At 39.3% G+C, this 26,197-nt stretch overlaps 1 protein-coding gene across 3 annotated transcripts in view; it reads right to left on the reverse strand.

Annotated features, from left to right (window-relative positions):
* Window positions 1-430: 430 nt before the first annotated feature.
* KCNQ1 (potassium voltage-gated channel subfamily Q member 1) overlaps window positions 431-26,197 on the reverse strand; it is a 420,899-nt gene continuing 395,132 nt past the window's right edge. For 2 of the 3 annotated variants that reach the window (XM_026850358.1, XM_026850357.1), the window contains one exon: window positions 431-2,530. In XM_026850358.1, the coding sequence (XP_026706159.1) occupies window positions 2,330-2,530 (201 nt within the window). In that variant the 3' untranslated portion in view covers window positions 431-2,329. The remainder of the gene's footprint in view (window positions 2,531-26,197) is intronic. The other variant, XM_026850359.1, reaches the window with a different exon arrangement.

Raw genomic sequence — 26,197 nt, forward strand, 5'->3', positions numbered from 1 at the left:
TGGTTACAGTGATTTTTGAATGGATATAAACCAGCTGACACATCAAGAAAGGGAAATTACCTTTCACATGAAATGTTTGCTATGCCAGACTGTTATCTGACATTAGCTGCCAAACAGAAAACGTAGGCATGGTCTTAGGAACAAATAGGTAGGAATGGAAGCATTTTCTAGTTAACAGTGCCCCTAGAAATGCATAGACATGGCTGCTTTCAGCAAGGGCTACAAGACACACCTTTCTCCCCAAAGCCACCCCAGCTGATTAAGTCCTGTTTTTCTTTTCTTCCTCTAGTAAAGAATCAGCAGAAGGCTTCTAGTCCTACATTGCAAATCAGGCATCTGTACACTGTACGGATGAAAAAAACCCAAGACAACAGCTTTCCTGTGTGTATCAAGTGGCTGGATTTTAGAATAACCAAAAGACATGGCCTTCTTGTCCTGTATTTTATTAGGAAATTAACAGGCTGATTGATAACCTGAAATTACATAGTGAATCTCATTTAAAAAAATGTTCAAAATTACAACAATAATTTGATTTCTATAAAACATAATGCCCAGATACAATTCCTGTTTGTGCCTGTAAATTAAATTTCTACACCCTTAACATTTATCTACTGTACAGCAGCAAGGCTGGATAATTGCAACATAATCTGTAAAGTTAGATAAAGTATACTTTTCTCTGCAGTCCAAGTGAAAGAGATGAAATGTTGAAAAGAAAGCCCGGAATGTGAGCAGCACTATAAGAAGGTTCCCTGCAATCTCAGTTCATTACATGTCGGTATTTCAGACTGCTCAAAGATTTTAAAGAGTGGTGACGTTAACTGCTGTGCAAAATTATGGGGCTTTAGGGCATCAGTTTTCCAGGAGAGGGATAGAGACCACCGTGGGGTACAGGCTTTGCAGTGAGGGGAACAGGGTGCACTGGATGCGTATGATGCTCAAAACACAAGAGCTGATAAATCTGTCTACATCTCCCTCTTTTGCCAGCGGTATGGGCTACCACCACCACCACACTGGACTAAATAGCTTTTCCTGACACTCTGTCAGCTTTAAAAATGCTCCACGTTCAAAGCAGGGCTGACTGGTACGGGTGCTGCCTATCCGCAAGGGCGGAATTCAACCTTAGTAATCGAAGCCCAAATCCTGTTCATGGGGTGTGTGTGTGAAAAATCACACTGAGCCAAACACTGCTGGCTTTACTGCACTACCATGTGGGGTAATGCTCCGTGGGATGTAGCTGAGGCCCTCGGTCCTCTAAATTAGAGCTAGCACTTTTCAGTACCAAATGACTCTTGTAGGGAGTAGAATTTCTCAAGACGTTATTCAGGAAACTGTTCAAATTGTCATATATGCTGTCTGGCTAAGAGATGCTTTCCTGAACGGACGCCTCGATTCCTGCAAGGATTAGGGATGCTCAATAAGTGGCCAGCTCAAGCACTCGACCAGCAAGTTCAGTCACGTCAGCCTTCTGTACTATTTTTGGCAATTTTAAGCTAAAACCCAGTAGATTTCAAAAGTAGTTGGCCTTCTTTTTAAAAAGCTATTTCAGGACAAGTACATTCAGACCACGGTGTTTTATATTTACACATAAATTCTTTGGCAACAATTTTCTAGAAAGCAGAATCATTTTTTCTATGTAATACTTTATTGTCTCCCATGAAAAACTGATATCTTAAAAAAATCTATAGCACTTTCCACTATAAATAGTATTGTTCCAGATTAAGGATTAGTTCCTCCCTGAAGAAAAACAGGTTTAAAAAATCTGGTCATTATCTGATAACTATGTAGCAAAGTTAAAATAAAACAGAAAAAGAAAATCATTCAGTATGTGGTTTGCCTTCCTCTAGAATGTTAGTGTATGTTTATACAATAAAAACAACATAAGTTATCCTAGTTTGTTTTAAAAACCTTAGTAGTAGAAATATATTGCTATCTGCAGATTCATAAACAGAATGCACTTTTTCCATCTAAGTTCAAGTATTATTAGAATATTATTATTACTATTATTATTATTAAAGGAGCTCTAAATCTTTGACGTTTTGCCTGTCTTTACATCATTTTGGTCTTTCTGAGAAATAATGAGTTGTGATCATTTGTTCATGAACAAAATCAACATGGAGCTTCAGTAAGTTTTGCCTGCTAGAAGACGGCCTGGCAATCCTTTGGCTGTTATGAGGGGCTTTAGAAGAGTGTATCTGAGACCAGTGGTATAGATACAGTTGTTGTGTGTTTTCCTGGGATAGCTGATGAACTTAATTCCTTCCAGGTTCTCAACATTCAGTCCCATTTAAAGGATAAAGTTGGGAAGAACCCAACCCAGACTTATATCAAATCAGGATATATCATCTTCGTTTCTTCTTGGTACTGTCAGTTGCTCGTAGGTTGGCAGGGTGTTATTAGGGAGGAAAAGATCTGAATTGACACTGTTGCCTCTCTGAGATGATCTGTTGTTCCCTTGATGCCCCTGCTGATGGGAAACCAGATGATGCAGCATATCTGTGATGAGGTTCAGTTTCTGGTCCATTTGTGTCACCTACAAAGGCAAAGGGAAGGTTTCTTTACTAGCAGCAGGTGAGAAAATTGCAACGAACCATGTGATACAAATGCAATAGTAAAATGACAGTTTTCTTAATTAGGGTCACAAGGACCTCTACGAAGACACCACAGATTCACAGCTCATCAAGCAGAGCATTAGAAATTTAATGCAATAGGTCAGAGCTGGATGAGGACAGGCCTGTTACTACTCACCTCTGGTATGTGCTTTGACACTCATTTTATACCTGGATGAACATGTGACAAGTGGGCTTTTGAAGAGATGTGCTGGGATAGAGAACGAAGTCCCAGAACTGAGTTCCTGTGGTTTTTTGTTATTATTGTGTCCACATTTTCTTCTGAAAACATGATAAACTTCTAACATGCTTACATGCCTTAATGATATCAATATGCTCTAGTAAATATCTGCTCTACTTGCAGTGATCTAATCAACTCTACGATGGGACTGACTGATCCTCTTTGTTACATTTGGGCCCAATTACCAGCTCAGGCCACAAAATGCCCACAGATATTTTTGCTGCCGTGTGTATGTAGCAGCTGGGCTCTGTGGCCAGGGCTGGGAGCGAGGCATGATTTGGTTTTATGCTCTCATCCTCCCAGTGACACAGCCTTCACTAGGACTGCTGTTCGAATGACATGATTCACTTAGAGCCAGAGACTCTTCTAACTTGGGTGAAAGCTGATTCTTCAACTGAGGAGCTGCAAGGGAAGGTTCAGCCTGAATCCATAATGGTAATTTTCTTCTGCCTATAGACAGAAACTCCTTAAATTATTTAGTGCTTATTTTTTGCTTTTTCTGCTCTTTCTTCTAATCTGTAGGAGAAAATATAATGAAAAATTATACTGATACCTAATTGATACCTAATACTGAAAAATTATAACGACACCTAATAGAAGCTAGGTTATGGATTTATCCAAAATTTAGACGCTATTCGGTGTACATTTTTGGTACTCAGGGGAAAATCAAGAATGGAATGTTTCAGGGGGCATCACAGATTCAGTCTCTGGTTTCTTGCATCTTCCAGTCAAGAAGTACCCTTCATCACCCCCTTTATCTGGCGTGGGAAGCCTCCTCTCTGTGCTGGCTCCCGTGTACTGAGCGAGATGTCCCAAGGGGAAGATGGGGACTTTCAGCGTCAAAGTCCTCCACACTCCCTGCTCCTTGGCATGGCAAGTATTGACACTGGGCAGTAAGAGTCTGCCTTCTGGCTTCCTACTCCCTTCTACAAGCATAATGAGAAAGCCCCGATTTTGCCGTTGTAGTCTCTGACCCATCGATCCACAGGGATCCTAAAACACTAAGTAAATTCTAGGCAAAAAGATGTAATACATTTTAAAAAGGGAAAAGAAAGTAAGCAGAAAAAATGTGATAGGAATAAATTGCTGCTTAAAATATCTGCTAGAAAGTAGTGAAAGGCACATAAAACCGCCAGAGAGAGCATGAGTGGGAGCAATTTATATGTGCCTGGCTATCATCCAAGTATCACACAGGATAGTAAAAGACAGTAAGGCTGAGCAGAACATCAACAAACCTGGAGGATTTCAGCAGAGACTAAAATGTTTTTCCACTGTAGAGAAAATGCCTTTTTTTTTTTTTTCTTTCCCCCCAAACAGTTTGTACAACTGGTAGGGAAGCAGATACAGTGATTTAAAAATATGAGGTGCCAGAGATTTATACTTTGCAGCTGGTTTTGAAAACATTAGGCAAAGCACCCTAGATGGTACATGAAACACTGGTAATTCTGGATAGAAATGGCTGTTGAAAGATGAGATTCTTCAAATGAGGAAGCTGAAGAACATATAAGTTCAAGATTTCTAGAAGGAAATACAGATGGAAAATTGAGCAGATCATCAGGTTTTCATTTCATCACTATTTGTTCACTCCCTTAAAAAAAAAAAAAAAAGCATGCTTTGCCCAAATGGTGCCCATCATAGATGCCAAACTCATGATGCTCCAAGCGTGACAGTACAAATCAGTGCTGGTGAAGCCTGCAAAAATACCCCAATCCTCCAGCCCCCCACTGCTTGGGTATCACTTGCTTTCTGAGACAGCTGTGCTGGAAGGTCTGTCGTGGAAGAGTGCAGACAAACAGCTATCTTCAGAGTCCAAAGGACAACTTTTCCTTGAACAAGAAATGTCTTTTTGCCAATTATTCTAAACTAACTAGGGGATTTTTATATATATATTTCTTAATTTGTGATTCCAAGCAGGGATTACCAGAGGAAACACAGACTGAAGATATATCTGGAAAATGTACATTTATGAAACTCTTGCAGTGATGAGCTATTGAACATGACAGTAGATTGGACTGAGATCTGGATACTCCTTCAACAGCTGTGCATCTTGGTGATGAAGTACTGGAGAGAAGTGACATGTGAATAATCTTGCTGGGAAATAAATTCCCAGAGATAATTGTCTAATTTTTCCTAGGGAACAAGGTTTGGCTGCTGCAGCTGTGGAGTGCAGGAGGCCCACAGAAGCAGAAGCTAATTGTTATTGAGCTGAGCCATATGAGATACAAAGTAAAGGCCTTCATCTTCCATGTTCCTGCTTATAGGGGTAGGGCTCTAAAGCCACAAAGCTTTTGCGGAGGGAGGTCCAGATAGCTGCTTGTGTTTAGTTGTTGTTTAATCAGTTTTGCTTTCCAATAAAGCAAGTCATTTCCCAGGGAGTTCTGCGCCCCCGAAGGGCTCGCTCCAAGGCACGCTGAAGTCAGTGGTAGTTTTTGGCAATCACAGACTTCTAGTGACTTCAGCGGGCTCTGGATCAATTTTGGACTAAATCATCAATCCCAAAGAGTAACATATTCTTTGGATATTACCAGAGAAGGAGCAGTCTGGACTTCTGTACACTGCTCTGCTCATGCTTCTTGGGGCTGGATCAGACAAGATGCCATTTGCAAATGAGATGGCAGTGGGACGATGGGCCCCCATCCTCGGTTCTGCCAAAGGGGCATCTGCTTAAAGTATGAGACATTTTAGAGAGAAGTGAAACCTACCAGAAGGCAACTTCTCCTGTCATCACAGGCCTCTGATGTACAAGAATAAGAGGCTTGATGGGGAATGACCTTGCTTATTAGCATGCCCAATCTGTCTGTCCTCATCCAAACACATCCTGAAATTCATCATTCACTTGTTTACCGCAGAGATAATTATACCCACTAGAAAAATGCCATCACGTGCAATACCCTTTTTATTAAACTAGCTTTATATACTTAGCATGGCAGAGTGTAGCATCTCCCCTGAATCATAGTTTCAAACACATTTACTTGATTAGAAATTAGCTGTGATGCCAGAATGAATAAAAGTCAAGCAAACAGAAAAACTGCTGATGTTGCTATAATCTTAACTGCTTTGGACAACTCTGATCCCTCCACTTAAAACAGCAAACAGTGTTAATTACACAGAAAAATAACTCAGATTGATTTGTTTCTTTTAGGAAAAACTAAGTAAGCTCTTTCTAGCTGATTTATGTTTCATTAGAAGCATGATGTTTGGATGATCAAATTCTTTATATGCAAATAATTTCCTTTGCATTTTATAGTTGTTGGGGAGAGGAAGCAGTGTTTGAAACTCTTCAGAAATGACACATCACAGTTATTTCTAAATCTAAATGTATAAACCCAAGATTTTTCCAACCTCTGAGATTTTTGTTTGTTTGTTTGTTTGTTTTTTTAAAAAAGATCCAAGGATCATAGATTAAGCACAGATGGAGAGACGCAGATTTAAACAAGTTTTGAACCTAGTTCTTAAAAATGAATAAAACCATCCATGCAGTGCACTGAGAAAAGTTCTTCACAAAGGCTGAAGATTAGAGCACAAATCTTAAACGGCACATCATGGAGAAATGTAGCCATGTTACACACAGATTTTTGCTCTCCCTACAAAGTCACAGAGGCACATGACTACTCTGACCCCCCAATCCATAGACTAATGGTGATGACGTAGTTCCTATGAACCAGAAAGTCCTCTGAGGTCACGTTTTCAGGAGCAGCAATCCTCTACAACTGGATATAGTGACATGCCAAATTTTATAAAGGTATTAAAGGCATTCCAGGAGGTGCTAGTGAACAAGAGAGAGACTGTTCTTGTGATGAGAGAACAGAATAATGAGCAATTTATCTACTAAAATACCACAGATCTTCACTTCATATTAATGCCCTGTGATTTTAAGCATTCATAAAAAATTCATGGTATGATTCAGAACATAAAATGTAACAATGAATTTCTCTCCTTGTGTTGTTTTTTTTTTTTTTTTTTTTTTTTTTTTTTTTTTTTTTAAATAAAAAACCCAAAGAAGCCTGAGTGGCTCCAGGGACATCTAGAGGAGAGTCTTCTTTACGAACACCTATAATGGAGAACTAAAGAGCAGCACCCTGGAGATCCACTCCCCAAACTCACTATAGGGATTTCCTGGGAAGCGTCAAGGACAGATGGAATTATGGAGCTGAGGGGAACGGTATTTGCAGCCATGGATATTCGGGGTAGTGGGGAATCTGAAGGACAAAATTTGGAGTTTGGTATAACTTAGGCCACAAAGACCACAAATTACTAATATTTTATGCCAAGTGCTGCTCCGTGATCTGAGGGGATCAAGGTTGATTAATGCTGTTGATTAAAGCTGTCTCAGGGAAAGAAAATGATGCTTTCTTCATCTGTGCATGCTTGTAAGCATTGTTGTATAGAATCCCTGTGTTCACTATTCAGTACTATACCCGGTAATAAGCTGGCTTTGTATTTCAGAAAAACACAGAAAATGTCCTTTTAACAAAATCATCATCAGGCACACTAATGACTCGGTTGACGAAAAGGTAAGAGGCAAAAACCATTCCAGAACTTATGATACCTTACGGGCAACAATATGAAGAGAGGTAACAGTATCAAGGGGTACTTAAGAAAACAATGAGTGTATTCTGCAAGTGAAGGTGTGGTTATAAACCACGTTTTTCTTTGGTGGGATCCATCGTATTTAAGTTCTTGAGAATATCTGAGGAAGCTTCAAAGTGCAGCTTCCCTGGCTCCTCTTAAGTTTTGAGAGCCCTGTGTACAGGAACAAATACAGTGTTAGGAGTGGCTTTCTAGAGGAGCTCAAGGATAGGTATGGGAATCTTCATAGATTTATTTTAAATATTTCTCTACACTAGTAGCAGGAGAGACCAACAATTGCAGTATTTAAAGAAAGTTTCTTTCTTCAGGCACATGATTCTTCAAAAATCACGGAAAGAGTCTTCCTTCCATTTACACTGCCCAAGATTTTCAGATTCTTGAGAATCCCCTTATCAGAGCTTCTGGCTTCGATTTGTTTATTTTGTTGCCAGAGATTAGGCAGCAGTCTCACTGGATGTTATATACCCGTCGCTAGGTGTTTATAGGGGAATGTAATCTGCGTGAAGGAAGATTTGTTCTCCAGACAGTCTGTACTTTCTCTTGAGTGTTGGCCAAAGAAGGGAGTATGTGTGTGGTGTCTGGGGGAAGGACAGAGGAAATAGAGCCAGTGAGAAAACACTCTCCTGTACTATATGATTACTCATTGTTAGAAAAATATTAAGGCTGAGCTTCTGAGGAAGAAAATTAACAGGTTTTGGTAGTTCCATGTGACAAGTCACTTTCTAGGCAATGAAAATATTATATGGACACTGTAACCACTATCTTAACCAATAAATGTAATGGATAACTTTAAGACAAAAAGCTTCTTTGGAAAGAAAGGCACTTGCAACACAATGTGTCCTAGAATCAGCTCTCTTGCATAAAGCTACCAGTGCGCAATCTCTTCTTTGCTTTGAGATACTGAAAATTGTTCTGTTTTTTCAGTAAACTGAGACCGTTGCTTGTCTCTATATTTTTATAGTAAACTGCTTCTCCCACACTTCTCAAAAATGTAAAAAACCCCCTTATTTTTTGTAGTAGTAGCCCTTAATCAGGGTGTGCCGCTTGTGCTTTCAACAGAAGGCGATGACCTAGGAATAGGAAGAAACTTCTGAGTCGCTGAGTCAGGGTCAGAGCTCAGAAACAACCAGGATTTATAATTCAGCTGCTGGCTCTGATTCTCCAGAAGTTACCTTGATAACAGTGAACTGCTGTTAAACAGGGCTGACTTGGCATAGTTAACTCCTAATGCACTGTATAGAAACTCGGTTTTGTCACACATCTTCCTTAATTATGTTGAGAAGTAAAACAAACTGGTCACACCAGCATGTGGCCATTTGGTTACTGATTATAACACTTGTGGCGCTTCAAGGTAATCTTTCTTTGAAGAATTTTGTCCTGATTGTGCAGCACAAGCTCTAGGGGAGCAGATGCTCAAGCTATAGGGCATGGGAGAAATGACGGTTGATTTATGTATTATTTCTTTCCATTAGAATTGTGAAAGCAATTTTGATAAACAAGTGCACTGCAGACAATTATTTCTCCTCTTCCCCAAAGAAAAACATCTTTTTCTAAAAGTTTGTAGAAATATGACATCTTGGGTGAACTATACACTCAACTCCATTTCTTTCATGGGGATTCTCATGATTCCTAGAAGAGTGTAGATTACAACCATAATGTAATTTTTCAGATTAGACGTCTCCCTTGAATTCTATTTGAAACCAACAATAGTAAGAGACATATTCTGATAGGTCAGAAGCTGGAAAACTGCTATGAAAAAAGCCACTTCAGTAATATGTGATTAAATAAATAATATAAAATACAGCATATATGTTACCAAACACAGAATATTGGCAGCACGTTTTGATAACTGCCTCTTACGATACTGCTGTATTTCCCCAAATGAAAATGAAGACACAGCCTTCAGAAACAGCAGTAGCTGAGGATGATGTTACACAATAAAACTTTGACAGATATCCCTGCCTATTTCCAGCCACTTACACACGACTCATGTACGTAATCCTTACATGAATAAATGCTGCAGATCAGCAGCAGGCATAACTTTAGGTACGAGAGAAGTATTAAATGAGACCTACAAACAAACAAGTGTCAAGATGCTGTGCTTATATAAGCAAGCAATTCCTTTAAGATCTTAACAATCATGAGAAATAAATAGAAATCAGAAGTTATACACACAAGCTGATTCGTTTTTTACATGTCACTTTCATAAAATTATCTGGCTTTAACTTGCTGCTTGACTAAAGGAAGCAAGGCAAGATGAATATATACCTCTCCTCCTAACAGTGTTGGTAGGACACTGGCAAACAGGAGAATTAAGTTACAGGAGAGTGAAATACACTTGGCCATGGACTGTTACTGAGTGTAGGACCTCAGAAGGTGGAAAGCTTTTGAGGCAGTGCTTATTTTAGAAGTGGAGAGGATTCTGAAAGGCCTGAGGGTAAAAAAAGGGACTGGAAAGGGATGACCTAAAATGCTGCTAGTCAAGACAGACATGAAGACCATGATGGATGTGGCTGGAGGGGATGGTAAGTGGAGACTAGACACGGCTGCTATTTGAGAAGAGAGCTGAGAACAGTGGCCTCGGTTCAGTGCTTTTGTTGCTGCTATTAACAACTTCTTGCAAAAATATTTGGCTTATTTAAAACACCCAAAGCATTGGAAATCAACTCTTCCTGAGAATCTTTCTTTAGCTCTAGGTGTGGATTTGGGCTGCGAAGCCCCTCTGCTTGCTCATGGCTCCCCAAGCTCCCAGGCCAGTCCTGCTGGCCTCGCAGTACTGAGCGTATGCCTGGATGTGTGCAATGCTCGCAGATCTATCTGGCATCCAGGGGGCTACAGCCAAGCAATTAAAATCTATGGTTGACTCTTGCTGTAGATAAATGAGACAAGGCTTAAAACACATGGAAATTTTCAAGTTAGGACAGTGTCCAAAATCTACAGTCTTTGGCCCAGCACTGCCTCAGGATACAGCATTTTTTTCTGAAAAATATTACAAAGTCAGATACTTATTTTTTTAACCCTTTCCTCTAAACTAACAGAATAGCAGTAGATGATCAAGGGAGCTTGGAATGTTTTTCTCTCCTTGCACGAAGTCAGGGAAATAAAGTCTAGGGTCTTGTCTCTAAATATAACTTCTATCAGAAGCTACTAAAGAAGATAAAATCCCCCTATCTTATTAACTGAATGCTCTGGATTTTTCAAGTGTTTTCTTATCTTCATTTACTATAGCCTCAACTTCAGGAAATAATACCTTTTTGACCAGACACAACCGTCTTCCATCTTCATTTAAAAATAAGACACAAGTTGGCAAGAAGAGAGGATTCTTTCCTTACAAATGAATCAGTGACACCAAAAATATGAGACGCTTATTTATCCACAAATATCACTGGACATCCATCTAGCACCATCATCATAAACACCTTCCTAAATTATGCTTAAATTGAAACCCAGCCTTATGGAGGATGTCAAACAGGCTTGAGATAACAAGACATAAAAGGGAAGTATTGACCAGAAAAAATAGGGAAAAAAGGCCCTTATCATTATGCAATAGTTTGGATATGGTTATAGAATAAATGGTGGTCATTAGCACATCTTATATCCAAAGCACCGTGCGAACCTTTGCGTACCTCTTCAGTAAGACACTGCAGTAGATATGTACTGTTACTGCCAGCACAAGGTGGGGAAAACTGAAGCAGTAAAGTGAATGGCCCACCTTCAGATACGCTAAACATCTTCAACTTGGAAGGAGGAGCTCTAACAAAACCTTAACATTCTTTTCCCCTGTCCTGGGCAGATCTTCAGATCTCAAATAAAACTTCAAAGCACTTTTCTGTTTTTTAATGAGACAGAAGGTTGGAAAACTGATGGCTTTCTCATGCTCAGTCACCTTTTTTTTTCAGCAAAACGTTCCTGCATTGGGTCCTTCTGGTTGAGCACCCTGGTACCTACCTACAGAGGAAAGAAAGACTGTTTAGCTAACAGGCACTTACATTTCAGATGCTTCAGTTCCACAGATGTGAAGAAAACTCCCTGTGGTACTAGCCTTGGGAGGACTCTTTCTGCTGGTTTAATCACAGCAGTACAGCCTCTGAATATCACTCCATATTTTTGTTGTCAGAAGTTTGGCTATCAGACAACAGCTTTCTCCTAGCTGTAGATTCCCATTTCTATTGTGCAACAGTGGCATATTTACAACACTTTAGGGTTAAAAAAAAGAAGTAAAAGACCCAACTAGCATTAAAATATATTCCAAAGTCTTCTCCCCAACAAAATAACCCCCAAACAAAACCCCCCTACCACCCTTACCAACTATAGAAAACAAAAGTGACTAATCTTGACCTCTCTCCAAAGGGGAATGTTTTGCTTCTTGAATCCTTGGCTCTGGCTCTTGTATGATACTGGGACTATGACTAATAACCTCTTGCTGGAGTACTGCTGATAATTTCACTGTTGAGTAGCTGTTCTTGTTCTGGATCATCATAGTATGCACTTAAGTTGCCAAGATTTTATTTAAAAAAACGCCAAAGAATAAGATATACACTCATAATCCCCAGTGTTAGAAATACATTTTTCAGCTTTAACTGTTAGGTTTTGCCTGAAAATTTTTCCTCCTTCCTCCAAACTGTTATTTTTCAGATGCCTGCTCTGAAACAGTTCCCTTTTTCCTTTCTTTCTCTCAAACACTTTTCCTAATTCAAAACAGATTTGAGACTGCTGCTCTTTTTAAAGCAAATATGCCATGTATCACATTGAGTTAGGTCAGCATTGCTTATGTTAGCTTTCACACTTCACCCAAATGAGGCATCCATACTGCTTGTCAAAGGGAATAAAGTCACGCTAGGTGCACTGGGTTTTCTGGTTGGAATAGAAAGTGAGACACATCCACAGGTTATGGATCTGATCTTATGGCATGGCATGAATAGGGAAGGGCACCAGTATCTGCTTTTTGCTTAAAATGTTTAAAACCAATATGACTTAAACATTTAAAAAAAAAAAAGAAAGATTTTTGGCCAGTTCTGTTTTTAGCATCCATAATCAACTCATTATTTATGATTGGATAGTTACTATATGGGCAAAACCGGACATAAACGCCTTCGTACCTAAAATGAGCTTAAAAAATTAATAACCACATGATGACTTCTGCAGCAATCAAAAATGGAAGGGCAAAAGAAGGAGGGAGAGAAAGGGAGAGAAGCAATTACAACAACAGTGAGTTCTGAGATTCCCTGAGGGCTGCTGGTAATTAAACCAATGGCAACATGAATCTCTGTTTGATGTGGTCATGAATTTGTTTTCAAAAGAAAAATCTTTAAAAAGATTCTTTCAAGAGAAATTTTTAGAGAACAAGCTCAGCATGAATAATTAGACCAGAAATACATTGATAAATATTATTACGGAGGAGTCATTTATGGGCCATAGCATTTGAAGCTTAGAAATCCTGGTGATAAATAAGGTGGCAAGTTTGCACCCATTCTGAACACACAAAACTAGGGCTGTATTCTTGTATGCTTGAGCCTGCTCCTCAGAAAGGAGATAGCCTCTTGTTTCACCATTGCATTAAGCTTTACAAAGACACAGACTCAAGTCAGAAAATTTCAGTGGGAAAGCTCAGTGGAACGAAAGAAAACCACGCACAATTCCAAAGGCACTTTTCATTCCCAGGGGCTGCACAGAGATCAGAGGTGAAATTTATTGGTGATAAAAAGTCTGCTAGTCCACTCTACTCCCCCAGCCTTTCCAACCACTGTTTGATTATGTTGAAATCATATTCTTGGAAATATCTCCTTCAGAATACTCTAAAAGCAAAAATGCTTTCATTTTGTAGAAATGTAAGCACCCAGCAAAACCACTGAAATGCAGAGAAGATGCAAGTGTTCAGCACCCTCTAAAATCAAGTTGCCTTGGACACTCCAAACCAGCATTTCATTAGTTTACCGACTGCTTCAGGAAGGGAAGGCAGATACAACCAGTCACAAACCAGCAAATAACCAATGAGAGAACTAGAACGTAATATATTTACCAGTGGAAACCCATGTTTAAAAGGAAAAGAAACTGCTTGTTGGCTGTCATGGTATTATTCATAAAGGCAAACTAGTAGATCTTATGGATACCAGGAGCAAAACTACAACAAAGGCAACCAACTGCTAATGAAGAAGGGTTTTCAGTCAAATTTCATGGGTCATACAAAGTCATTACCATGCCTGCAGGAGTTCAACAGATCTGCCAGTTGAATTTCGGGGAAATGAAGTGATTATTTTCCTATGCATTTTGTAGTTTTAGATATTTTTCTTTAAATTCCAAGCTCTGAAGCCAACCAGCTCTGTGAGAATACCAGCTTCAATTTCCAGAGTTAGCTTCTAACCAACATTATTGCAGAGGAAATCTTGAAAAGTGGTCTGTGTACATCAAGGTCTCAGAAACTAGATTTTAAAGACTCTGATAACTGTTTCTTCTTTTTTTTTTTTTTTTTTTTTTTTTTTTTTTCCCCCCTTTCTTAAATACAACCCTATGGCTTTAAGCCAATTTCCTAACACTTCGGGGGTTTGAAAACTAGGAGACAGATTGGCTGCTGCTGGTAACAAGCTCTGCATGAGCTAACTTTCCAGAATGGTTCCATTGCAGGTTTCCCTCTGGTTTTGAGTCAGTTAAAATATCAAGGCTCTTCTCCATAACATTTTAAGCTATAATGACTTCAAAAGTAAACAAATGTTTCTGATAAAATAACGTGTTTGAAAAATTTAATGGATGATGAAGATAACAAAAAATCCTTAGTGCTTTTCTTTGTCAATAACTTCTAGGAATATAGCCAGGCTGGGCATTTATTTGGACTGATACATCGTGACTCAGAAAGTGGATCTATTGGCAGTGTAAGCAACTGCTCAGTGGTGTAAGAAACTGCTCAGTGGTGGAAGCAAAGGGCTCACAGTCTTTCCTAGCTGATTAATCATCATGACAGGCTTGAAGACTAAATGATCTTCCCAGCTCCAGATGTTAGATGAGCATCCACCTCTTGCTATTCTTTTGGTTCATAAGCAGTAGCCTGGATTGTTCATTCTTAAGATAATGAGGATCATTACTGTTTGAAACAAAAAGGATTTGGTCTTTGCAATTTTATCCTATGATAGAGGAGGCTTCTACATAAGATAAAACAATACATATAATCTAGACATGATGAAATACTGGAAGATCCTTCAGGCAGAGGTGGTGACAGTCATGCACATAAAGCTTTGTGACATTTCCGTTCTCCAACTCCACCTCCTAGCAAAACTGTTATAAATTGCACAAAGGAGGAGCATGAATATGTAGCTGGATCTCTCCCCTCAAGCCCCTGCTATTAAGGGCTGCAGTAGCCCCTGTTAAATCAATAATAAAATGTAACTTCTCTGTGATGGGAAGCAGAATCTGTTTCACAGCAGACGGTAACACTCCACAGCACTTACAGGTAGGAGCAAAGAGCAGTGATATGACAAAAGCACAGGAGAACATCATGGTGACAGAAAAAAGCTACCCAACCCTGTCTAAGACAGACAAAGACTGCTAAAGGATGAGAGACATCACTTTGTCATCTAAAGAATGGTCCTCTGCACAAGGGCCAAGTTTGTCTTGGTCATCAGTCAAGAAGAACTGCATTGACAGTGGCATTCTTGGAAGGGAACACCAGAGAATCAGCACCCTCCTTTCTGAAGCAAGCTGCAGCTTGCTCCTCCTGGAGACGAATCATCTGTGTTCACAGAAGCTGGACCTTGCTTTACTTGGAAGATCCGAGTATCACCACACAAACTGGTTTACCTGCAAGCATTTCTTATTTTCCCTTTGCATATTTTCCTTGAAAGCGTGAAAGAGGTTACTATGAAGTTATTTATTTTCTTTCTTCTGCTCATCTCTTTTGCTAAGTAGTATCTTTCCCCCCATCCAATAGAGAGAGTAATCAGCTAATCTGGAGAAATTCATTCACCCATAATCTTGCAGATTTTGAAAGAAGGTTGTGAGATAGCACCCACTAAGGGCCTTACAGATTAAAATGCTAACATCATTCTGAATTAATTAGGATATTTTCATGGATGGATTTATGTGATTCAGCTAACAATTTTATCTGTGACACATCTGCTCTGAAAAGTGAAAGGAGTTTAATTCAGTCTCAAGCATCACAGTTCCTTTCAGGTGTAAGTTGCTACTTTTTATTTTATAGTACCTGCAATGTTGATTTATATATTGAAGTCTTTTCAAATCAATAAATGATCTTCTGAAATCATATCTAAGTTTTAAGAGAGATGCTGAACAACAGTGGGAATAAATAAAATGATAAAAATACCAACTGCTTCTCTTTTCATTTTTGACCTCCAAGCCTCAAAATGCTTTATGATACCCAGTACTCATGGCTGAGGAAATGGAAACAACAGAGGGTGGAATGATTCATCTCAAGTCCTGCAGAAAATGATGGCTGAATCAGGAACAGCACCCACACTGCCTGAAACCCCCACAATAACCACACCGATGCATCTTTCTAGATGGGACATGGGCTGTCATGACAACGCAAGTGTCTTTTTGAAAGCTAATTTTCAGAGAAGGCAGAGAAGGTCTGGTTGCACTTACTCTTCTCTGGCTCAGACAGTACTTGCAGTGTACATGTGCAAGGGAGAAGACCATGTGTGACCAGCTCTGATATGTATTATTTATAGAACACTTCTACTGACTGAAAAACTAATAAATCCACAGTCTGCAGATGATGTGCAGACATACAGACACATCATCACAAATATCACTTTATCTCGACTCTTTGTCTTTTTTTTTCTTTTCTCCCCTGTTGCAGCACAACACTGCATCTAGTACAATAGGAAAATAAGCCTCTGGCTAAAGAAGCTTGTTTAAATCACAGCATTTCTCCACATACAACTGACACATAGGGATGTGTCACTTTCCCAGGAAACATTTCTATATGAATATTTCACACAGGTCAAACTTTGTCAAATCCGTTTTCAACGCAGTGCTGTAAGGTGCTCAACACCTCCCTTATTCTCTGAGTGCTCTTGACTCCCAGTGAGCTTTTCAGTGAGGAAGATCCATGTATTTGGGAAGATCCATACGTGAAACACATAGTCTATAACTTTCTGTAACAGGGATTGCACAATACAAGAGGTCAAAGTGAGGTTTCTCTCCTTACACATTGTAACTATGGTCTATTTATAATTCTACAGTTAATTTAGAGCTTGTATATCTGTGCTGGACAAAGAAGTTTGCCGTGTGTAGAAAACAACATGAACTAAATCTTTGCAGACAGTCCTAGACCCTAAAAATACTTTTGTTAGTACAATGAACACCTGTACTAATTACACCCTTCACTCACTCAGGGGTCATTGCTCATGCCAAAGGTTTTAAATCGGCCACCCCAGGAGACAGACGTCATTATATTTCCAGAGCATTCATTCTGATGCTGCAAAACTAGACAACTCTGGAATATACTCACACTCTGAAGTCTCTAAAGGTGAAAGACTGTAATACACCATTGCTGGGCACAAGAAGACACTCCAGAACATTTGAACGAAAAGAGAAGATTAAGAGAGTAATCAGATATTATTGCTGAAATCTGAAGTTTAGCATTATTTTTAGATTTAAGCATATGTTCTTCTGACTTTCATGTAAATGACATTTTTTTTTCCATCTCTACTGTATACCTATACCTGACCCGGCAAAACTTGTAAGCATCTAAGAAATGACAAATAATTAATTTTATTCTCTTTGTGATTTATAGGTGCTATTTATGTACCTAAAATTACGCTGGAACTCAAATACCAAGTTCAGCATACATTTTTTTTCACCGATGTAGTTCCCCAGTGGAAGTTATCTGCAGTTCTCTGCAGACAGTCCCTGCTCACACTGATGCCCATCAGTGCTGGTAACTCCCTTAGATCAGTATGCAAAACTTGAAGAATCAATGGTCTATAATCTGAAAACCAGCATCTAACTGGTCAGAGGGGCAGAGGTACCTGCATTTCACATTCCTCTTCTAATCTGTCAGACTGCACGTAAAACCCATCAGCAAAATTTCTCCCTAGGATATCACAGAGAGGAAAGTGACTTTAGGTAGGGGCTTCCTTCAATTAAATACACTCCAAGGCATCACACTGTCCTCAATATAAAAGTAACACTGCTCCTACCAGAGGTGGGAAGCTCTGATGGCATGGGCAGCGTTCTCCACCCAGCTGTTTACAGCCGCTCCACAACGCAGTGCCACACCGCAGGGGAAGGAAAAGGGGAGCAGGAGAAGCATTTGTTCAGAACCAGCAAAGAACAGGAGTAAGGGCAGAAAAATAAGGGAGCAAGGGGAGAGAAGGGATCTTTGAAGCATTCAGCATTTTCACAAATGCCTCCTATGTGAATGCTAAAAGGGTTTCCATGGATGGAAATGACCAAATACGCAAATTCTTCATAAGGTGCCTAGGAACAATAACATTCAAGCTAAAGGCAATGAATCAATTAATTTTCTATCAAACTATCTATGAGCTCTTTAATCCATACTTGATTTTGCAGTTTACAAGCACACGGTATAAATTTTCATGGACATGTAGATGCAAATTTTTTCTGCCATTTGTGTAACCCTTTTCAGTGAGATTCATTAGGCAACATTAGAACGAACCACAATCCCTTGAGCTCTGTGTACCCCAGGAACCTCTCTCTCTCCCTCCACCATAACTCAGGAATGGGAAATGTTTTGCAATGTCTCCTAAATATTTAATAGTCCCAATTGCTTCTTTTTCACCCCAGAGTAAATGAAGAGTAAACTTATTGATGTCAATAGGATTAAGGTAATATAAATGATCTGAAAACATGGATCACTGTTAGCACTCAGAAAAGTACACTCAGAGGCTTGTTCACTTGCATACACATATCCCCTATAGTAACAGTGTACAGTAAATAGCACATATCACTGCAAAAAACTCACATGACTAAATGGTGCTTTGTTTAAAGCAAATCTTTCTTCACTATACAGAGACAGTTTGCTTTTACTTTGTTAAAAAACAGTCCTGACATGCAAATTCTAGCCACATCTTCATTCTTTTCTTATTTAAATTTCCTAAAACTTCACAACTTCATATAAAACATACTATAAAGGAAAAAAAACCCACAGTGAACCCAATAGAAAATGCCAAACCTGTCAGGGTATATTCAGAGAAACTATAGTTTTGGAAAAGAAATTGCAAGGTTTTTAGCACACACTGTAAAAGTAACAATAACCAAAAGGTTATCTGAAGTGTAATTTAAAGAAATGTGTTTGCATTGTTTTCAGATAAAACAACCCCAAGGCCATGCGTAAAAGTCCCGAACTGCAGGACAGTAATGAGTTTGTGAATCAGGACTGTAAATTCCCTGTGCTGCGAATATGGGAGCCATCAGGAGCACACGCGATTGAGTCAGCAGTTACCAAGACACATACATACAGTACAGGCCACTCAAGTCTCCAAACTGCCATTTATCATTTCCTGAGAGAACAGTTTCTTGGCAAGCCTCCTTTAAAAACATTTTTTTTTCCAAAACAACCAACCATTCCAGCAGGCTATGAATACCACTATAATTTGGTCTATTTTTCATATCAAGCAGACTATGGACTCTGGTTTTCAGTTAATTAAAGAAACCTTTTCAGATTTCCAACCGTTGTTTGCATCAGGGTAGATCCCACAATGAGCCAGCTCTAAAACAGTGCCAGTGGCAGACCAAACTTTATGGAGATGAACCCCCCCCCCCCCCATAAATAAAACCACGGTTTGAAGTTGCAAAGCCCAGCTTACATAATGCTAAATTCAGTCGCTCTGCCAAACTGTTAACTTTTGTCTCTGATGAAAATAGCTGTCTTGGGCTCGACTGTATTTCATACTCCCGAACGTGTAATGGCTTAGAGCTATCTGTCACAATTTGAACTCCATCTGTTGTTCTTCTTATTATTGCTATTATTACCATTATTATTACTACTACACACTAAAAGCACTTAGGGGCTTCGTCTGAGATCAGAGCCCTGATGGGCTACAAGTTGTCCACATACACACACACAGAGAAACAGCCTTTGCCTTGAAAAATGCATGATCTAAATAGATGAGATAAAAAAAGGGGTGGGACAAAGATCGTATTTACATTCCTGATTTATACATATGGAACTGTGATACGGAGGGATTAAATGTCTTGCCTGCACTCACAGAAAAAATATCTGGGGCAAAAGCTAGGAATTGAACCAAAATTTTCAAGTTCAAATCAACTTTGTCTTCCTTCTTTAACCCTGTGCTTACAAGATTCAAGATTGTGCTCAAATCTCTATTTATAAGCTGAGACATCAGAGCCACGCTCAGCCTTTGGTCACACAGTGCCTAAGCACAGGAGGGAACAACATGCATCTTACAAGAATACATGTTCACATAGCGATAGTTACTTGTGGCTTTGCTTCTTGAAGCTTTAGAAAAATCAAACTTAGGAAATAAAGTCCCATATTTGGATTTCCTATTTGGGAAAGGAAGTCTGGATTCTGCTATTTCTCTGCAGAGTCCTCTGTGCAAGCAGCCACAGAAACAACAAACTGTGCCATGCTTCAGGAAAAAAGTAAATAATCACTTAATGGGTTTCTCTAAACATCTGACCTGCAGTTCACACATTTTATTTTAAAAAAAGAAAAGGAAAAAAAAGAGTAGTTATGTTTCAGTAAAGAACTACTATATTACTTTGTCTTCAGAAGACTTTTGTCTTCAGAAAAAACCCAAGCGGTTTTCTACTTCAGAAGTAGTTCCCTTCTGAAAATCAAGTACCTTTACTTATTTTTTAAATTGGTATTTAGAATAATAGAATCATATATCTCAGGTTGGAAGGGACATATAAGGATCAGCGAGTCCAGGTAGCTCCTTGCAGGGCTACCTAAAACTAAACCATATGACTAAGAGTGTTGTCCAGACAGTCCTTGAACTCTGTCAGGGTTGGTGCCATGACCACTCCCCTGGGGAGCCTGTGCCAGTGACCGGCCACCCTCTCAGCGAAGAGCCTTTCCCTAATGTCCAGCCTGAGCTTCCCCTGACGCAGCTTCATTCCATTCCCTCGTGTCCTATCTCTGGTCAACAGAGAGAGGAGATCAGCACCTCCCCCTCCACTCCCCCCTCTACCCTAAGAATGTGTGATTTTAGAGATTTACTTTCACCTAATAAAAAGTCAAGGTTTTGTTGTGTTGTTGGTTGGTTTGCTTGGGTTTTTAAAATAAATACACCTGAAACTAGGACAACTTCCAGACAAATTTCAAGTCTTCATTCCAAAGTATGAATGTATTAGAGCACCTCAAAACACTTACAGGATTTAAAAATAATCACAGTAATATGGGCAAAAATTGTGTGTCTCTTCCTCACTTTCTCTTTGGAGTGGCTGAAGCTTTTCAGCTGAAACATTCCCAAAAATTTTAGTCTGACATGTCCAAAGTGGAAAAACTTCAGGTCAGATGGTTAAAGTTGCACACAGCTAAAACAACGTCTTATAGTGGGAAATGTCTTATAAAGTTTTGGTAAGGCTCCAAAGCACTCCCAATACTGAAGAACAAGCAGGTGAGTACACATAATAAATCCCAAAATACATTTACATGGCAGACAAACTACGCTTCATTACTTGGCTTCAATACCACACTTTGGCTTAATTTACAGAAGAGAGGACTGTCATTACTTGCCTTGGTCAGTAAACAGTTTCTGTTGTATGGGAAATTATGGCACATCACAATTCTTTTGACCTCTCAAAATATTGAGATATTTTAAGGAGTGGAAATTGCAAACTATTTGAATTTGGAAACACATAAATGGATTTACCTTCATAATCAATGTTGATAGCACTGAAACATTTCATTAAAATAGTAAAAACCCTATCACTATCCCAAAGGGCCTAAAAGGAATAAAAAGATAACAAAACAGACTAAGTGCAGCATCCCAGTGTCCTTGGATTAAAATGATGATCACAATGAAACAGTCTAAATCAATGATTCCAAGAAGGTTTGACTGAAAATGTTTTCCAAGTAGCCTTGTTCACATGTGACAACACAGAGATTTCTAATGGGAGTTCTATTTTTTTTTTTTTCCCCAAAAGGATAATTTTTGCTAGTTCTATCTCAAATAAGGCAGTTAGGACTTCCTCCTTTTTGAAAATCATCTCCTCTCCCTGACAAAACCTGACCGTTTCTCAGTCCTTACTTGCCCTCCCGAGATGTTAACACTAGTGCCTGCTCATTGGGGAAGCGCCTTGGAGCAAACCTCTGAAGAACTGCCTGTCATGAGGGCTATCAGTTTTAAAATCATTTACAAAACTGCAGAATTTCCTGTTTCTGTAAGTGGCTCTAACGAGCTCTTTCCAGCAGAAATCTCCGGAGAGGCAAATTGTTTTTCCCTATACAGAACTGCAACTGCTAATGCTACAAAGCAGCAGAACTACCAAAACCCTTTGCATCTCCAGCTTTGCCCAGCATGAGCAGGTAGCAAGTCCTGTCTGGGAGCCTTCCAAAGCAGACTGTGTTTTGGGATCACCGTGTGAAAGTAACGATAGGATGGGTATCCTCTAAAGCCAGTGAGACCTTTGCCACTGACTTTAAAAGAAGCAGAAGCACAGTCGAGAATAATTATTTTTTATCAACAACGTATTTACTTTAGGATTAGTCCCAGGAGCATTCAGGTCAGGGCCAGCCCTGGAGGTGCTTCAATCTGAACAGTCAATTAGTGTCAACGCTAGTCTACTTTTTCAAGTTTTGATAAAAAAGTCTCTCCAGGACTTTTAGTTGTGGAAATGGATGGAAAATATAAATCCATCCAATTATTGGAGGTGAAAATTTTCCATTAAACTGTTCAGTTTCGGTGATACAAGAAACCATCTTGATCCTATAGCCCAATTTGTCAAGCCAGTCTTGTACACATTGATCTGATTACCAGGGAAAATACAGAGGGGAAAGAAAACAGTAAGAGCTGTTCATGTGGTTTTATGAGACATGGGTCAAAAATCTCAGCCCCAGTTGTCTCTTGAGGACTGTATCAAACTTGGGTTTACCAAGAATATGTCTCAAGGAGAAAAGCAGTGAGATCTGAAAGCTGCATGGGATAACACCGAGCTCTGTGATGCAAGTGGCAATACCGACGGAGACTCACAGCCGCACCTGACGAGACTAACAGACCACCAGAAACACTGTGCAGAGGGAATTTAACAGAGAAAAGGAAGATGCTGAGGGCTGCTGGGTGGAAAACCCAGTTGCACAGGGCAATTCTGGAAAACACGGGGGGCACTGGCCTTAGAAGAACCTTGCTCGGGGACTCCACAATGTTCTGTCCACTTCCCAGGAAGGCTTGCCCCTCCATTTGTATTCAGGGAATTAATAAGGATAACACTTATTTCCTGGAAATCAGGGTGTGCCTGCTGCCTGTCTGAAATGCTTTCTTAATGAAACCTTTACCTCTGCTTCTGATAGGACCCTTGTACCAACTCAGCTGCTGGAGACCCTCCTCTGCCATCCATAGGGATTTCTTTCTTTGGCTATAGAGATTTCTATATAATTTTTAAAATCCTGTTTTCTAGACAGGCTCTCTGTGTAATTATGACATTGTTTCTGATATGAATGGTTCTCCTTGCCACCGACCTCCTCCCTGCCTTTCCCCCAAAATAAAAAATCCTGGTTGAAAACCAAAACAAATAGTAGATTTTTATCACATAGAATTTGTTAATAATACTTTCCCTGAAACGGTTCCCAGGCCTTTTTTAATGCACAAATAAAGGCCCAAACATTTACAGCCAGCACTCTAAGCCAACTAATAATTTATTTGAGCCATACTGAAAAGCTCAAGAGGGATTTTGAATGAAAAATCTAGTGAATAAACTGATAGCCAAATACTGCCTTGGAGTCCTGCCACTGTAATACACAGGATGCACGGAGCTCTGTCAGTGACCAAGGCATATACTGAAAAACAAACAGTCAATCAGTTGATAGTTAAGTCTTGTCAATCTAAAGCAGAAAAGATAATGTCTTCGAGTAAGCCGTGAGCCTTAATATTTCCTAAATTCAGTGGCAAGCAGATGACTGAGTGATAAAGTCCTACTGCTTTAAATTGATTTATTTTTAAAAAAAGATATTTAATCATTTGACAATAAGATAAGAAAGGCAAAACTCTGCTTTCAGAACTTCATGGGAAACTTACTACATGGAGAATTCCCAAAGATTTTACTGAGTGTTACAGAACAGGCATGTACAGACCAGGATTAAATCTCGTAGCATTCAATCAGAAAAGACAGATCTTTTTAAAGTCACTTCAGAACTTTAAAATTGCTTTGAGGTAGCTAAAACAAGATGATTTTTAGGGCTCAGGCTGCCATCTTGCCTAATGTAAAATAAAATACATGTCAAGAAGTAAATAATTTTGGGGCGTGTAAAGAAACAATCTTCTCAAATTAGTAGTTTGTTTAAAATTTCTTTAAATTTACTGTTTTCCAGCATTGTGAACTTAAGACCATGAAAAATGTCATTCTGTAACTGAAAAGATTTTTTCTTCCTTCTTTTGTCTCAGATATTTCACTCTATTTTGTAGCTGAAAGAAGATGAATTCATATAAGAGCAGCAACATGAAAAAATTTACAATTTACTGCACAGTAGTTTGTTTCCAGTACTGCAATAGATTGGAGTTTCGAGCACCCTGTGGCTTTGGCTGGACCGAGAGGACTGGTTTAGCCTTGATTTGAACCTGCTGTTTACAACACACTGTAAGTCCTTCCCATACGGCAGACTTTTAGTGAGGGCTGTGTGAAAAAAACCTCACTGCTAACCAAAAGCAGGGAAAAGGAAAACATTTTGCATGTGTATATTTCTTTTTACAATTACTTTTGAGTGCAAAACGAAATAATTTATATTCTGAGAAAATGTATGTTTCACTCTGACAAAATAATTGTGCTGCTCTTTTGCTTTCTTTTTGGCTTGCATGTAACATACAAAAGATGTGAGAAATTTCAGTTGTAGGCTATGAAGAGACTGGATGTCCAAACTGCTGCGGTCTTTGCTGAACTGGGCTCCTGGTGCCTTATAAACATTCTGCCCCATTAACCACCTCGGGGATACTCTCTGCATGTGTACACGCACATGAGTGTATTTAATTGATTGTTTCACCTTCTGAACTACTCGGAGAACTGGAAATTACTTTCAGTGAGCAAACAAACTGTTGGAATCATCTCTGGAACTTATCTCAACCCCCGGAGACTCCAATGTTGAGCTAAATACACCAGGAAGCCTGGATTTGTATTTCAGCACTTCTGTTTCTAACTACAACGCAGAATCAGAGATGAAAATTAACAGGAAAAACAATTTATAGCTAGAAACAACTCAAAGATAATTTAGCAAGGCTAAATTGTACAGTATTTCATGTGTCCCAACTGTCCCTTTATTGTGCGTGCTTAAGCCCCAACCAAGACTTATGGCTGTGGACAGCTATGTGCACTGAGAATATTCCTCATCCACTTCAACGGTATTTCTCAGGGCGCAGAGAGGTAAGCACAAAGGGACGTCTTGGAAATGCCTGGGCTCTGGAGCACACTCCTTCTGAGCGCCGCAGAACAACCTGACGAAGAAAGTTGCTGTCACAATTAAAAATATACAGCATGGGCTCATGAGAGTTGGGTTAGTAGGATCTTGAGGGGATTTTTTTAGAGAGATCTCTCTGAAGTATGTAAAGAATTTAACTACTAGTCCCATGGTTTCAACATCAATTTTTCACCCTCAACTGTGCACGCTTTTCCCTGTTGCCACAGTTCCCAAAGTGCAACATACTTCTTTGACTCATAACGACACTGTCATAGCCATCGATGTGTCTGGACTGCTGAGTGTTCACATGAGGCCAACAGATGCCTACCAGCTATAGAGGTGGGAGGAGAACAGATTTACAATTGGAAAGGTGGAGTTGAACCTCCCAAATAGAAATGAACTGGAAGCAAACTTCTGAACTTTGGGAAAGTTTAAATCTGTCTTTTCTCAACTCACAGCACTCTGACTCAATACTCATCTCAATGGCTCACCACAGTTTGGGGAGACAGGGAATAATATTTTTATTATTCCCATTCTACAGATGGTCGAACTGAAGCACTGCAAGGTTTATTGACTTACTCAGAGTTGCGCAGCATGCTTGAATGGAAGCAGAATCCCAGCTGGCCTGATTCCCACTCCTGGGCTTTTAGCTGTTACACTGCATTTGCTCCTTTTAACATTTGATTATTTTACTGCTCTAATCAGCTCCCCATTTTATACTTAAATTACTTCTTTAAGTGACATTAAACCCCTTTGTCATGGTCCCCAGACAAAACTATTGACATTTTTTTTTTTTTCCAACAATGCATGGGCAGAAATTTAGTTTCTTTTGTTTAAATGCAAACAAGCATAGGGTCAGTGAGAGGATCCAGCCACTGAGAAATGAATTCTCTCCTCATTTTCATGTTCACAACATGAATTAAATTAAGAACATAAATTAGTTGTTAGTATCTTCCTTGTATTTACTGCGAAACTAATAAAACATCACATTTTAAATGCTTGTTACTGCATACTTTTATTAGCATATCACCTCTCGCAGTACCAATGACTAAACAACTAACATAGCACAGTAATGTTTTCCCTGTATGACTCTCTTGCTTAAGCAAATATGAAATAGCTGGATCTTGGCTGAGGCTGTTATATAACAGCAGGAACACTGGTGAAGCATCTTCCAAAAGTGAGTTATTTATCTGGCCAGGGAGCTTTCTCCCG

This window comes from Athene cunicularia (assembly GCF_003259725.1).
Source record: "Athene cunicularia isolate RWA chromosome 5 unlocalized genomic scaffold, athCun1 chr5_part2, whole genome shotgun sequence".
Taxonomy (NCBI): domain Eukaryota; kingdom Metazoa; phylum Chordata; class Aves; order Strigiformes; family Strigidae; genus Athene; species Athene cunicularia.